General features: G+C 43.6%; 1 protein-coding gene across 3 annotated transcripts in view; it reads right to left on the bottom strand.

Moving 5' to 3' along the window:
• Positions 1-16,564, bottom strand: part of LOC139562253 (protein O-GlcNAcase-like) — a 31,248-nt gene that overhangs the window by 6,461 nt on the left and 8,223 nt on the right. For 2 of the 3 annotated variants that reach the window (XM_071379771.1, XM_071379773.1), the window contains 6 exons: positions 15,940-16,098; positions 15,526-15,704; positions 14,998-15,252; positions 12,673-12,876; positions 7,720-7,894; positions 2,000-2,085 (listed from right to left, as the gene is read on the bottom strand). In XM_071379771.1, coding sequence (XP_071235872.1) covers positions 2,000-2,085; positions 7,720-7,894; positions 12,673-12,876; positions 14,998-15,252; positions 15,526-15,704; positions 15,940-16,098 — 1,058 coding nt within the window. The remainder of the gene's footprint in view (positions 1-1,999; positions 2,086-7,719; positions 7,895-12,672; positions 12,877-14,997; positions 15,253-15,525; positions 15,705-15,939; positions 16,099-16,564) is intronic. The other variant, XM_071379772.1, reaches the window with a different exon arrangement.

The following is a 16,564-nucleotide window of genomic DNA, read 5'->3' as shown; positions in this document are numbered from 1 at the left end:
TTGAGAGTTGTCCCGAAGCCAGTCCTGCGTTGTCTTGGCTGTGTGCTTAGGGACGTTGTCCTGTTGGAAGGTGAACCTTCACTCCAGTCCGAGGTCCTGAGCCCCTCGAGCAGGTTTTAAATCAAAGATCTCCGTACTTTGCGCCGTTCATCTATGCCTCAATCCTTACTAGTCTCCCAGTTACTGCTGCTGAAAAACATCCCCACAGCATGATGCTGCCACCACAATGCTTCACCGTAGTGATGGCGCCAGGTTTCCTCCAGACGTGACGCTTGGTATTCAGGCCAAAGAGTTCAATCTTGGTTTCATCAGACCAGAGAATCTTGTTTCTCATGGTCTGAGAGTTCTTTAGGTGTCTTTTGGCAAACTCCAAGCGGGCTGTCATGTGCCTTTTACTGAGGAGTGGCTTCCATCTGGCCACTCTACCCTAAAGGCCTGATTAGTGGAGTGCTGTGGAGATGGAAGAACATTCCAGAAGGACAACCATCTCCACAGAGGAACTCTGGAGCTCTGTCAGAGTGACCCCCGATTGTTCCGTTTGGCCGGGCAGCCAGCTCTAGGAAGAGTCTTAGTGGTTCCAAACGTCTTCCATTTAAGAATGATGGAGGCCAATGTGTTCTTCAATGTTTTGGTACCCTGCCCCAGATCTGTGCCTCGACACAATCCTGTCTCGGAGCTCTACGGACAATTCCTTCAAACTCATGGATTGGTTTTTGCTCTGACGTGCACTGTCAACTGTGGGACCTTATATAGACAGGTGTGTGCCTTTCCAAATCATGTCTAATCAATTGAATTTACCACAGGTGGACTCCACTCAAGTTGTAGAAACTCAAGGATGATCAATGGAAACAGGATGCACCAGAGCTCAATTGAGTCTCAAAGGGTCTGAATACTTATGTGAATAAGGTTTCTGTTTTTAATACCTTTGCAAACATTCCTAAAAAAGAGTTTTGCTTTGTCATTATGGGGTATTGTGTGTAGATTGAGGAAAACAATTATGTAATCAATTTTAGAATAAGGCTGTAACATAACAAAATGTGGAAAAAGGGAAGGGGTCTGAATACTTTCCGAATGCACTGTATCTCCCTACATTACCTCAGACCCCTGCACATTGATCGATACTGGTACCCATTGTACATAGCTAAGTTATCTTTAGTCATTCTTATCTATTATTAATTGTATTATTACATGTTTAACTTTTCTATTCTCGCTCTATTTTCTTTCTCTCTGCATGGTTGGGATGGGCCCTTAAGTAAGCATTTCACTGTTAGTCCACAACTGCTGTTTACGAAGGATGTAACAAATAACATTTGATTAGATTTTTATTTGAAGACCAACCACCGAGTCTTTTAAAGATCAATTACTACAAGTAAATTTTTTTTTTCCAACATGGGATATCTGATCTTAGTCTAGGAGTATCGTGTTTGCTCATGGAGTTTTTTTTGGAGCGGGCGGTGTCACTTGCGTTCTTGCTGGGGCTGCGATGCATACCCTTGCGTGTGCAAAGGGTAGAATTTTGCACGAAGCTTTTCCGGCAAATAAATGAGATGTCATGGAAATCACGTGGAGAATAGGCAGAATGTGTGCCCCACGGAAAAGCAGCATCTCCTTTGGGCAGTCGGCTGAGAGAAATTCAAATTTTCAGGAACTTTAGGATTAGAAAAACACTGCCTTGGAGGGACTCCTTCAGATTTTTATGGTGTCAGTTCGCCCTTTTCCTTTTCAGACTGATCAGACCATACCAGATGCTGGTTGGGCCAATGCCTTCAGAAACTCACAGGCACACTGTCGAAGACATGGACTTTTTATAAAAATTCTCATGATTCAGAGGTATACCCCTTCCTAGTCATGATCAGCCCACCTTATACAGACCAAACCTTTTCACATCTGCTGTTGCGCAACAAACCACTTTCTCTTCAACACAAAACCCGTAATTCATTTTCTTTACTAGCATTACAAACAGTTTTATAATCTGTGAAGTCAGTGCGTAAGCATATACCTGGAACTCTCCTGCTAGACCGCCCCTAAAGGCCCAAGGCTCTTGGTCTCCACTAAGGAACTGTGCAGTGGCCTGACTACGGCACCCTGTTAGGAGCACACAGTGGCGGAGGGACACAGCATTACCATGGGGACCAGAGATAAAATGGGACTCGCTGACAGGTCGCAGGTGGGGGGGGGGGGGGGCTTTGGAAAATGATAACCTCTCACTCCAAAGAAAAGAAAATGCTTTTAAATTATATTTTAAAAAAAGTATATTAAATTCGTATGAAAATGGTTTGGTTGGACTTTGGGCTCGAGCAACTAAAGCTTACTTTGGTGTTTCTCAACTGGGAGGAGTCATTGAGGTTATAAAGCCTGAATCAATTCGAGTGTCGGATTCTGGTTCACTTGCAGTGAGAACTTCCAAGTCATTCATGCTCTAACTAGCCTAATCTGACCTTGGATCAGTATCTAGGGGGGAACTCGTCCTACCGTGTAAGCTTCAGCTGCCGTTGCCCCCAGCACCTCATCTGAAGTCACATTCTCATCTAACCTGCCTCATCACATGACCAGGGAGCAGGACTCAAAACAGCAAGAAAGAGAGGACAACTGGGAGAGGACAGCTCTGTGCAAAGACACAAAACTAAAAGGGATGCAAAGTTCAGTGCACCTCAAGCGCTCTCTTGATTGGAGAGTACCTACTTTTGGTGTTGGCACGTCGCTCCGTTCTTACGAGAGCATCCTTGAACCTACTATTGTCAATCACACCTTTCAAACATATGAATGATTGCCATTGCCATCATTGGTTGCTGTGCCTGTGAAGCACCTTGTGACAAAAAAAGTGCTATAGAGTAAGATCAGATTGATAGATGATTCCAAACCTGGTGATGAGGTCTCCTGCATTGTGATGAGACAGACACAGCGCGAGAAGAGGACAGGAGAGTCAACGCTCCTGCTATAGCATCCAGTAACAACCTCACCCTGACACCTAGAACAATTCCTCTGATGAGGCTGGCTCCACTCAGCATACAGATGCATCCACAGGGAGGAACTCACAGCTAGCTTTCAGGTGCTTGGGAGTAAAGCACCACCACATGCCAAGTGTTGCTATCGAATAATTATTGGAGGCACATATCTATGTAAATAAAACAGTTATTTCACAGTTCTGTTTGTCTCAGTGTTTCACATTGCAATGTGAGTTGCTAGCCGCTTTCGTGAACAAACGCCTAGTCACTTTCAAAGCAACATTTTCAAAATATGGTGCGTACTATAGTTAGTACCCCCAGACTACGAGGGACAGTAGAGAAACTAACACTCTGAAAGCCAGATGTGAACTCCAGTGTGTAGGTGCATCCAGTGCTGGTTTAAGCCTCTTCCATGAAAAGGCCTACTTGTAAAAAAACAAACATGTTAGAGAGAAATGAACGCTGTCAAAGAAAATAGCATCTAAAACATTAACGTTGGTCTCTCGCTCCTAAAGTTCGCTGCGCAAAATGGGACTGTGTTCCATCACCCATATCAAACATCCTGATCTGATGTGAAAATCAAAAACAATGAAAAACAATAACCAAATCAGAAAGGTGGCCTGCGCAGACATTGGCCAGTGGTGATCCACTAGCAGTAGAAACTGCTACTGAGGATTTGTCCATCTGCAAACGGTGAAGGGAGAGAACAGTAGAAGATAGCCGTTAGTAAATGTGTCTCAGTAACAACACCAGGGGGGAGGAGGTAAGACTGACTGCCGGCTGCACAGCTACAGACCAATCAGGGGACGGATACTTAGAACATAGCTTTTTGATCGGGCCTCGAGTGCCGGTTTAGCTATAAAAAGAGAAGCTGTAGACAAGTTTTCTACAGACCAAACTGGTTCACCGGATGTGGGAAAGCCTTTAGATTGCTTTATGTTCTGGTCTAGCTAGCCCACAGCTGGTCACGCTTTAGAAAGACAGACTTCCTACTAAATTCACTGAAAGATTCTCTAGCGTCTAAATTGTTATACTGGTTTAAGGCTTCATAACGCCGTTATAGCTTCGATTGAGCCGTAGTTCTGCCAGTGTGGGTTTGCTGCCTGCTGTGTACTGTATAGGTTAGAGGTCTCAGCTCTGGACAGAAACCTGTGAATGAAACATGGTTATTGTGTGACATACAGGCCATGCTGGTGCTTCGGGGTTGATCAAAAGAGCTTCCAATGGCTGCAGAAGACCACTCGCAGAAATGTTGTTCTAACCGTATCAGGGTGCATTCAGGATCCCCGTCTGCTCAGATATTCGATCACTATCTTTGTTTCATGCACCAGAATGGCCTTTCACTGTCAGTCACCTCGCTCTCCAAGCTCACAGGCATGCTACGGGGTGGAAGTGGGGGAGTTACCCTTGCGTTCCACCCCCCAGACACAGGCTGGCAGCAGGTCTGTGTGTGTGCGCATGTGTGTGTGTGTGAACGCAGCAGCCACCACACACAGCAAGCAGCAGTAACCCATCTCTGGACCTGTCACTACTGATACTGACAATTCACTTAGTTGTGGTGGACCAATTCATTTCGGTTTACTGTACGGGGGACGAGCAGTGCAAGCGGCATTCAGTTAGTCAAAGTAAAAATCGACAAATCAAAAAGTGCAATAAAACAGAATAAAAACAACAATTGAAAAGCAATGTAGCAGATGTCGATATCTGTCGCTGATGGATACTTCGAAGTCAAAGTTATCCTAAAACTAGCTGGGAGAGCTGACAATAAGCTCTAGACTCACCTTGAACACAGGTGAAAGGCGACAGAGGTGAAATGTTGCATTGCCAAGTCCACAAATTTGCTTAATCATCTGTTAAGCAGACTGGGGAGTGGGCACTATAGATACAGTGCATGTTCAGATGTTTCATTATTATGTGCATGACTAAACTACCAAAGACTGATCTTTCATCTGCCATCCATACTGTTGCACTATCAATCGTATCGTGGAGAAACTGCAATATGGCCAAACACACATCTTTAATGCTCGTACAGAAGCTTACCAAAATGATATTCACCTTTGTGTATGTATTGAGCTTATCTAAACTAACCATGAGACTTCACCATGAAGCTTAAAGACTTGACATATTTTCCCCATACCTACAGTACTAGTCAGAAGTCTGGACACACCTACTCATTCATGGATTTTTCTTTATTTTTACTAGTTTCTACATTGTAGAATAATAATGAAGACATCAAAACGATGAAATAACACACATGGAATCATGTAGTAACCAAAAAAGTGTATTTTAGATTCTTCAATGTAGTTGGCTGCTTTTCCTTCTAACTCATCCCAAACCATCTCAATTGGGTTGAGGTCGGGTGATTGTGGAGGCCAGGTCATCTGATGCAGCACTCCATCACTCTCCTTACTGGTAAAATAGTCCTTACACAGCCTGGAGGTGTGTTGGACCATTGTCAATGGCCTGTTGAAATACAAATGATAGACCGACTAAGCGCAAACTAGATGGGATGGCGTATCGCAACTGGACAATGACCCAACACACCTCCCGGCTGTGTAAGGGCTATTTGACCAAGAAGGAGAGTGCTGCATCAGATGACCTGGCCTCCACAACTCACCCATCCTCAACCCAATTGAGATGGTTTGGGATGAGTTGGACCGCAGAGTGAAGGAAAAGCAGCCAACAAGTGCTCAACATATGTGGGAGCTCAGCATATGTGGGAACTCCTTCAAGACTGTTGTTAAAGCATTCCAGGTGAAGCTGGTTGACAGAATGCAAAGAGTGTGCAAAGCTGTCATCAAGGTAAAGGGTGGCTACTTAGAATAATCTCAAATAAAATATATTTTGATTTGTTTAACACTTTTTTGGTTACTACATGATTCCATGTGTTATTATATAGTTTTGATGTCTCCCCTATTATGATACAATGTAGAAAAAAAAAAAATATATATATATATATATATTTTAAAGAAAACCCCTGGAATGAGTAGGTGTGTCCAAACTTTTGACTGGTACTGTATACAGTGGGGAGAACAAGTATTTGATACACTGCTGATTTTGCATATTTTCCTACTTACAAAGCATGTAGAGGTCTGTAATTTTTATCATAGGTACACTTCAACTGTGAGAGACGGAATCTAAAACAAAAATCCAGAAAATCACATTGTATGATTTTTAAGTAATTAATTAGCATTTTATTGCATGACATAAGTATTTGATACATCAGAAAAGCAGAACTTAATATTTGGTACAGAATCCTTTGTTTGCAATTACAGAGATCATACGTTTCCTGTAGTTCTTGACCAGGTTTGCACACACTGCAGCAGGGATTTTGGCCCACTCCTCCATACAGACCTTCTCCAGATCCTTCAGGTTTCGGGGCTGTCGCTGGGCAATACGGACTTTCAGCTCCCTCCAAAGATTTTCTATTGGGTTCAGGTCTGGAGACTGGCTAGGCCACTCCAGGACCTTGAGATACTTCTTACGGAGCCACTCCTTAGTTGCCCTGGCTGTGTGTTTCGGGTCGTTGTCATGCTGGAAGACCCAGCCACGACCCATCATCAATGCTCTTACTGAGGGAAGGAGGTTGTTGGCTAAGATCTCACAATACATGGCCCCATCCATCCTCCCCTCAATACGGTGCAGTCGTCCTGTCCCCTTTGCAGAAAAGCATCCCCAAAGAATTATGTTTCCACCTCCATGCTTCACGGTTGGGATGGTGTTCTTGGGGTTGTACTCATCCTTCTTCTTCCTCCAAACACGGCGAGTGGAGTTTAGACCAAAAAGCTCTATTTTTGAATCATCAGACCACATGACCTTCTCCCATTCCTCCTCTGGATCATCCAGATGGTCATTGGCAAACTTCAGACGGGCCTGGACATGCGCCTGCTTGAGCAGGGGGACCTTGTGTGCGCTGCAGGATTTTAATCCATGACGGCGTAGTGTGTTACTAATGGTTTTCTTTGAGACTGTGGTCCCAGCTCTCTTCAGGTCATTGACCAGGTCCTGCCGTGTAGTTCTGGGCTGATCCCTCACCTTCCTCATGATCATTGATGCCCCACGAGGTGAGATCTTGCATGGAGCCCCAGACCGAGGGTGATTGACCATCATCTTGAACTTCTTCTATTTTCTTCTATTTTCTAATAATTGCGCCAACAGTTGTTGCCTTCTCACCAAGCTGCTTGCCTATTGTCCTGTAGCCCATCCCAGCCTTGTGCAGGTCTACAATTTTATCCCTGATGTCCTTACACAGCTCTCTGGTCTTGGCCATTGTGGAGAGGTTGGAGTCTGTTTGATTGAGTGTGTGGACAGGTGTCTTTTATACAGGTAACGAGTTCAAACAGGTGCAGTTAATACAGGTAATGAGTGGAGAACAGGAGGGCTTCTTAAAGAAAAACTAACAGGTCTGTGAGAGCCGGAATTCTTACTGGTTAGTAGGTGATCAAATACTTATGTCATGCAATAAAATGCAAATGAATTACTTAAAAATCATACAATGTGATTTTCTGGATTTTTGTTTTAGATTCCGTCTCTCACAGTTGAAGTGTACCTATGATAAAAATTACAGACCTCTACATGCTTTGTAAGTAGGAAAACCTGCAAAATCGGCAGTGTATCAAATACTTGTTCTCCCCACTGTATGTGTTTCATGTCCTACACTTACTGTTCTGCTGCTCTGAGAAGTTGGAGTGAAGCTGTACCGTTCCAGGTGTCCATACCGTACGTACCTATTCAGTGTGTGTGTGTGAGAGAGAGTGTGTGTGTCCATGCGTACCTAGCCACTGGACAAAGGACTTGACCATGGACATGATGCTCTTGATGTCCCAGATGTAGGGGTAGAGGTCGTAGAGGATGGTGCGGTTGGCTGAGTTCGACAGCCTGGTGAACATCTGGATGACCGAGCAACACATCTCCTCAAACCTCTCCGCCCGGGACTGCCACTCCACTACCTGGGGGACACGAAACAGGGTGGTGTTCATCAGGGCACATAACAGAAGGGGCTATGATGATTTCTGTTTAACTGTGTAATCGACGATTATGGATGAAGACCGTCATGAAAATAAAAGAACCTTCAAATTTCATTTCAAAGTCGATAAACTTTACCCAAAAGCAGCAAAGTAAGCCTGGTTTAGGTATAACAGCCGATATAGACACGAGGAGGAAAAACTAGGAAGTTTTAGAATTTTGTGATGTGGAACGAACAGTTGACTGACGACGGGACCGCCGGGCTTTAAAAAAGATGACACATGCAGTTGTCTCCAGTCCAGAGTGGAGATAAAAAATGTAAAAAAATAAATAAAGTTTTGAAAAATTATAACTGTGACCTTGGTCACATGACTGTCATTAGTCCTACTAATGAACATGGGCCAGCTGAGACTCTTTTCAAAGACATATCCAATGGTCACATGGTCACTGACAGAACCCATCCACAGCCTTGGACAGAACTAAATGTATCGACATGACAAAACTGTCATCTCTGTGAGGTGACTTTCCAGCGTGTGTGCCACTGCACGGATCAAGTTTCGGTGTTTTAGACAAACATCTCAATGGCTGCTTAGAGATACTACACAACCACCTGTGGTACATCGTGGGGTGTTGGGTTGAGCGTGCAGAGATTAACACAGAGACCGGGAGGTTTCAGTCAGCAAACACAACTTTACCAGGCCATAAAATCAACATAACAAAGAAAATCATGTAGGTTTGGCTCAGTCCTTCTTCTCAGCTTTGGTTCTGTGTCGGTCTTTCCCGCGGTGTGCCACAGTGCTCCTTTTATGTGGCCTCCACAGCTGGTTGGCACTTTCCCCTAATTACATCCACTCGGAGCCGGGTTGCCCGGCTCGTGTACTCCCAGCAGAGGGAGCCAACATTGCAGCACGTACATCCCTTCTATTACTGCGGGAAAAAGGTGACAGAGCTAGAGAGCCATGTTTGTCAGACCATGAGACATCCTGAAAATCGGTATTCTCACAAAATCGCCTGTAGCGTCCGAACGGTTTGGCCTACAAACTATTGACACCTCTATAGAAAGGTGACACCTCTCACAAACATTTAAAAATATATATATTTCACCTTTATTTAACCAGGTAGGCTAGTTGAGAACAAGTTCTCATTTGCAACTGCGACCTGGCCAAGATAAAGCAAAGCAGTTTGACACATTCAACAACAGAGTTACACATGGAACAAACAAACATAGTCAATAATACAGTAGAAAAAGTCTATATACAGTATGTGCAAATGAAATGAGATAAGGGAGGTAAGGCAATAAAATAGGCCATGGTGGTGAAGTAATTACAATTTAGCAATTAAACACTGGAATGTTAGATGTGCAGAAGATGAATGTGCAAGTAGAGATACTGGGGTGCAAAGGAGCAAGATAAATAAATGAATACAGTATGGGGATGAGGTAGTTGGGTGGGCTATTTACAGATGGGCTATGTACAGGTGCAGTGATCTGTGAGCTGCTCTGACAGCTGGTGCTTATAGCTAGTGAGGGCGATATGAGTCTCCAGCTTCAGTGATATTTGCAGTTTGTTCCAGTCATTGGCAGCAGAGAACTGGAAGGAAAGGCAGCCAAAGGAAGAATTGGCTTTGGGGGGTGACCAGTGAGATATACCTGCTGAAGCGCGTGCTACAGGTGGGTGCTGCTATGGTGACCAGTGAGCTGAGATAAAGCGGGGCTTTACCTAGCAGAGACTTGTAGATGACCTGGAGCCAGTGGGTTTGGCGACAAGTATGAAGCGAGGGCCAGCCAACAAGAGCGTACAGGTCACAGTGGTGGGTAGTATATGGTGCTTTGGTGACAAAACGGATGGCACTGTGATAGACTGCATCCAATTTATTGAGTAGGGTATTGGAGGCTATTTTGTAAATGACATCGCCGAAGTCGAGGATCGGTAGGATGGTCAGTTTTACAAGGGTATTTTTGGCAGCATGAGTGGCGGATGCTTTGTTGCAAAATAGGAAGCCGATTCTAGATTTAATTTAGGATTGGAGATGCTTAAATGTGAGTGGAAGGAGAGTTTACAGTCTAACCAGACACCTAGGTATTTGTAGTTGTCCACATATTCTGAGCCAGAACCGAACATGTTGGTTCTGACCATCTGGTTCGGTCAATGTTGCCTCCTTTTTTACGGCACAGAGCAAATTTCAGGTCTGCTGAGCACAAAAATCTGTGCAACTTCCGGTGTGAGTTTACCCTGAACACTGAGGCTGTACTCGCTTTAAGTTAAAACTAACAGTGGTCAAGTAGGCTACTGTAGCTATTTGTTCATAATAGGCCTACCAGGAGGGGACTACCAATGGAGAAAATGCATCCCATAACATTTTAACGTGGAAACAGCTGAACGATAGAAAAGATGACAGTAGCTGCCGATGTGTGGTGTTCAGTGTGGGCCTACATTCCATGATCATTTTGAAAAAAACATGCAGGGCTTGACATTAACCGGTTTATCCACTCGTCCTTCAGATAAGGAGGAGACTGAAAATGTTGTTGTTCAATGCAATAAATGACTTTAATTTTTTTTTAAGGCTTCATTATTCCTATACCATTATTACAGAGAATCCGACAAATTATGCTACCCTCTGCCTATTGGCTACTTAGCTTATTCAAGCCCGTCTCAACATACAACACTGCCCCTTTAAGACAAAAGAAAAGCTTGACCTGACTCGCTTTTCAAAGATGTTTAGAAATGCTAACGTTCTGTGCTCTTGTAGGAAGCAATCACTCCCCCATTGCGGACTACAAATTAACTATAACTAGGATAATAACTCGCTAACTAGCATAGAATATGAACACTTTGCACAAGTCGCTACATGTAGCTCTCGCTATGTTATCAAAACAAGCGCATACTCACGACTGCTCAGGCTGTAAAAACATTCCAATTTAATGTGAATAGCACTTAGCCATACAGTGCATTCGGAAAGCATTCAGACACCTTGACTTTTTCCACAGTTTGTTACGTTACAGCCTTATTCTGAAATGTATTAAATAAAAATGTTCCTCAATCTACACACAATACCCCGTAATGGCCAGGCTGCATCACATCCGGCCGTGATTGGGAGTCCCATAGGGCGGCGAACAATTGGCACAGCGTCGTCCAGGTTTGGCTGTGGTAGGCAGTCATTGTAAATAAGAATTTGTTCTTAACTGACTTGCCTAGTTAAATAAAAGTACATTTAAAAAAAATTTTTTTTTTTATGTCAACGTGAAAACAGGGGTTTCAAACAGAAATACCTTATTTATAGAAGTATTCAGATCCTTTGCTAGGAGACTCGACATTGAGCTCTGGTGCATCCTGTTTCCATTGACCATCCTGTGGTAAATTCAATTGATTGGACGTGATTTGGAAAGGCACACACCTGTCTATACAAGGTCCCAAAGATGACAGTACATGTCAGAGCAAAAACCAAGCCATGAGGTCGAAGGAATTGTCCGTAGAGCACCGAGACAGGATTGTGTCGAGGCACAGATCTGGGGCAAGGTACCAAAACATCGAAGGTCCACAAGAACAGTGGCCGCCATCATTCTTAAATGGAAGAAGTTTGGAACCACCAAGACTATTCCTAGAGCCACCCGGCCAAACTCATCAATAAGGATCTTGGTCAGGGAACTGACAAAGAACCCGATGGTCACTGACAGAACTCCAAAGTTTCTCTGTGGAGATGGGAGAACCTTCCAGAAGGACAACAACAATCTATGCAGCACTCCACCAAATCAGGCCTATATGGTAGAGTGGCCAGACGGAAGCCACTCCTCAGTAAAAGGCACGACAGCCTGCTTGGAGTTTGCCAAAAGACACCTAAAGACTTTCAGACCATTAGAAACAAGATTCTCTAGTTACCTTAGTGTTCTTGGGCACAGGGACTATGGTGGTCTGCTTAAAACATGTTGGTATTACAGACTCGGACAGGGAGAGCCTGAAAATATCAGTGAAGACACTTGCCAGTTGGTCTGCGCATGCTCGCAGTACATGTCCTGGTAATCAGTCTGGCTCTGCGGCCTTGTGAATGTTGACCTGTTTAAAGGTCTTACTCATGCCTGTCAATGCAAAAATAATCATACTCCTATGCATTCTGCCTACATCAAAACCTCGTTTAGGTACGTTGCATTGAAAGTGGCTAATATTGCATTGATTCGATCACAATTTCAACAGTAAAGGGAAACATTGATAGAGTTAAATAACAGGGAAAACTCTAGAAAGTTGATTGAAGTTCAACCTCGTGCTTCCCTGCGCAGGCTGACATTACTTCTGCGCTGCTCCCCCGGGACTACCGCGCAGAGGGAACCATCGCCCCCCAAAAATATATAGATAAATAAATAAGATACTGTTTAGTGCCCAAAACATTGAATAAATAACAAATGTTTCCTGATCTTTCTTATATCTCTCAGATATAGAACAGACAGTTCAAACTTCCTACTAATTGTTTTTCCATGTAGCAAATCTGTTATTCAATGCGTTTGTACTGGCTAATAGAAGGCCAAAAAGAATTTACATTATTAAAAATATATATTTTGATACTTCAAGGGGTCTTAAAATTCAAAATCAAACAGCAAAACGATCCTTGGTATGACACTCTTAAAAACAATTCCATATAGCTTAGTAGATAGAACCCCTCCCTACCCCGGCTTAGACCCGGCTTAAGACTTTTATGAGTTAAATGCGGAAGACACATTTCGGGTTGAATGGATTCAGTTGTGGAACTGACTAGGTACCCCCCCCCCACCTACCTTCTCTGGCTCCTTGTCCTTGCAGTCGACACCGACGGTGCTGCAGTTAGCCCGTAGCCAATTGAACTCCTTGAGCATGTGCAGGGCCTTGGGTCCGTACTCATAGGGCAGGTAGAAGAGCTCAGCCAGCAGGGTCAGGTCCTCCAAAGAAAGAGACTCTGCAGTGTACAATACCTTCTCATTGGGACCAAGCACAAAAACATCCTGAAAGACAAACAAATGTAATTGTTTAAACATACATAATTTAATTGTAAGCCACTTTGGATAATCCGAGTAGCTTTGTATGTAATTGACGGACACACACAAGACCTGGGTTCAAATACAATTTGGGGTATTTCAATTACTTTCAAAGACATTTGTATGTACAGTGCCCTCGGAAAGTATTTAGACTGATTGACTATTTCCACATTTTGTTCGTTTACAGCCTTATTTAAAAAATGTATTAAATAAAAATCCTCAGCAATCTACACACAAAATGAAAACAGGTTTTTAGAAATGTTTGCTAATTATTTAAAAACATACAGAAATACCTTATTTGCATAAGTATTCAGACACTTTGCAATGAGACATGAAATTGAAGACAGGTGCATCCTGTTTCAATTGATCATTATTGAGATGTTTCTACAACTTGATTGGAGTCCACCTGTGGTAAATTCAATTGATTGGACATGATTTGGAAAGGCACACACCTGTCTATATAAGATCCTACAGTTGACAGTGCATGTCAGACCAAAAACCAAGCCATGAGGTCGAAGGAATTGTCCGTAGAGCTCCGAGACATGATTGTGTTGAGCCACAGATCTGGGGAAGGTTACCAAAACATTTCTGCAGCATTGAAGGTCCCCAAGAACACAGTGGCCTCCATCATTCTTAAATGGAAGAAGTTTGGAACCACCAAGACTCTTCCTAGAGCTGGCCGCCCGGCCAAACTGAACAATCGGGGGATAAGGGTCTTGGTCAGGGAGGTGACCAAGAACTGACAGAGCTCTAGAGTTCCTCTGTATAGATTGGAGAACCATCCAGAAGCAATATCTGCAGCACTCCACCAATCAGGCCTTTATGGTAGTGGCCATGCAGAAGCAACTCCTCAGTACAAAGGCACATGACAGCCTGCTTGGACTCTCAGACAATGAGAAACAAGATTCTCTGGTCTGATGAAACAAAGATTCAACTCTTTGGCCTGAATGCCAAGTGTCACGTCTGGAGGAAACCTGGCACCATGGTGGTGGCAGTATCATGTGGGGATGTTTTCCAGCAGCAGGAACTGGGATACTAGTCAGGATCGAGGCAAAGAGGAACGGAGCAAAGTACAGAGAGATCCTTAATGAAAACCTGCTACAGAGCACTCATGATCTCAGACTGGGGGTGAAGGTTCACCTTCTAACAGGACAACAACCCTAAGCACACAACCAAGACAATGTAGGAGTGGTTTCGGGATAAGTCTCAATGTCCTTGAGTGGCCCAGCCAGAGCCCAGACTTGAACCCGATCAAACATCTCTGGACACCTGAAAATAGCTGTGCAGCGACAGTCCTCATCCAACCTGACAGAGCTTGAGAGGATCTGCAGAAAAGAATGGGAGAAACTCCCCAAATACAGGTGTGCCAAGCTTGTAGTGTCATAACCAAGAAGACTCGAGGCTGTAATCGCTGCTAAAGGTGCTTCAACAAAATACTGAGTAAAGGGTCTGAATACTTATGTAAATGTGATATATTTTTTTAAATGAGCAAACATGTATATTGTGTGTAGATTGATGAGGGGGAAAAAACGATGTAATCAATTTTAGAGTAAGGCTGTATGTAACCTAATAAAATGTGGAAAAAGTCAAGGTCTGAATACTTTCCGAAGGCACTGTATATCCCTTCCTCCCATTCCTCCAGCCAAATCACAGGTAGTCCTTTGCAAATATGAGAAAATACGCCATTATACGCAGCATTATACTATATACAATGTGAAGTTGAATTAAAATGTGTTGAATTGAGTAGAAGTGTGAATTTCAGTGACAGGTTTTTGCATAGCACATGCACAGAACGTTTAGAAAACGTTCCCCCCCCCCCCTCCGTGGTATCAATAGTAAAATGTTGGTGTCGTGACAACACTACTCCCATAATGTATTTGGAAATAAATAGACTATTTATAGGAATTGTTTTGAAAACACTTAAATACTTTTCAAATTCCAATAGAAGTAGTTGATTAGGGCCACATTATTTGAAAATAATTAATTGAAAATACTCAAATACACAGAACATAAGAATTTAAATAACAAATAATCAATTAAATACACATGTATACGAACCCAGGTCTGACACACACACAAACGTCTTACCTGTTTGAGCTGTTCGTCTGTCTGCATGGGGGCCATGTCAATGTCCTCCTCTGGAGACTTGGACTCGGGAACGAGGACCTCCCTGTCTGTGTCCATGGGCTTCAGCTCCTCCACCATCTTGTCTAAAAGGACCAGGCTGTTCTTGGTCTCAGTTTCAGCCTCGGCTACAGGGTCTGGCTCCGGGTCCGTCTCATACGGTTTCTCCACAACCATCTCCATGGGCTCTTCATCAGACTCCTTCTTCTCAACATCCACCTGAACAGAAACGTTCAGGAAACAAGTTATCGCCTCACCATCTTCGTGATCCCGTGAGGGTCTTTTCATTCTATTGCGTGTTTGTTGTCGATCAGTTGTAATGAAAATCCGTTTTGTTTTTGGTCACATGTAGACTAATGTGAGACTTCAGTGACAACACAGACAAACAAGGGAAATGAACTCAAAGCCATTGGATGTGCATTGCATAATTCATGTTCTATCTATCTAATATCTATCTAATATTAAAATGATCTAAGTTAAATCAGTAACTACCTCCCCCACCTCTTGTTGTTGCAGACTCTTGGCCATGGGGTGGTTGTTGGGGTCGGGGGCACCTGTGGGGGCCATGATGGGCTGCTGGAACACTGTAGTACCAGCGCAGAGGGAGGAGGCGCCTAGTGATGACACGTTAATTGCTGAACTCTTAGCCCCGATATGGGGTACCTGGCGACCTGGAGAGGAAACAAGAACGGAGACAATGTCAACATGCTATACACGACTTTAATAACAAATATAAACATACTAGAAAAATATATGTCTAGCTTTAATGGATGATTGACGAGTGTCCACCAGTGGTGGATTTGAGAGACATTTACCATTGCTCCAAATGATACAGTATGAAGTAAGGCAACAGAAATACATACACAGGTGTTATATGCGAGATGATAGGTAGGTCACGGTGCTTACTGTTGTACTGGTGAGGCACTAAAAACTCCACCAGCCACTCTGTGAGGGCCAGTTTCAGGGCCAGCTGAGGGCTGTACAACATGTCTGTCTCCAACTCCTCATCACTGCCCTCATTTTCCAGCTTGATCTGGATAGACACAGTGCTGTCTTCTCCATCCGCTGAGAGAGGGAGGAAGGAAGGGAGAGAAGGGGAAGGAAGGACGGGGATAAATACAGATACCATAACAAGGTGTAATGTACAGGTCTGTTTGAATACTGCGAAAGTGCCTCCTTCCCTTCCTCTATTGGAGAAATCACTCATGTGACTGGATGGAACTGAAAGTCATGTAATCTGAATGGACAGAATGCTGTGCTCTTTCGAGAACATATATTTTTGTGTCACTCTAAAACACCTACAGACATGAGACTTTGGGGGGCAGCCATTGTGTGTACCTCACGTGACACTGTCAGTGACCCTACTCTACTCTATAAACACCAAAACAAACATTCACTTGGCCTCCAAATAGACAATGCATAACAGTGCTAAAGACCATACACCTTTAAGACAGAGGGGTGACTACAAGGGTTACTGCTGGCCTACTACTCTTGGTTTCTCTGTGGAGCTTCATTGATCAATTATTGTCAT

This window comes from Salvelinus alpinus, chromosome 32 (genome assembly GCF_045679555.1).
Source record: "Salvelinus alpinus chromosome 32, SLU_Salpinus.1, whole genome shotgun sequence".
NCBI classification, from domain to species: domain Eukaryota; kingdom Metazoa; phylum Chordata; class Actinopteri; order Salmoniformes; family Salmonidae; genus Salvelinus; species Salvelinus alpinus.
The sequence above is the reverse complement of the archived record's forward strand: the minus strand, read 5'-3'. Positions and strand labels throughout refer to the sequence as shown.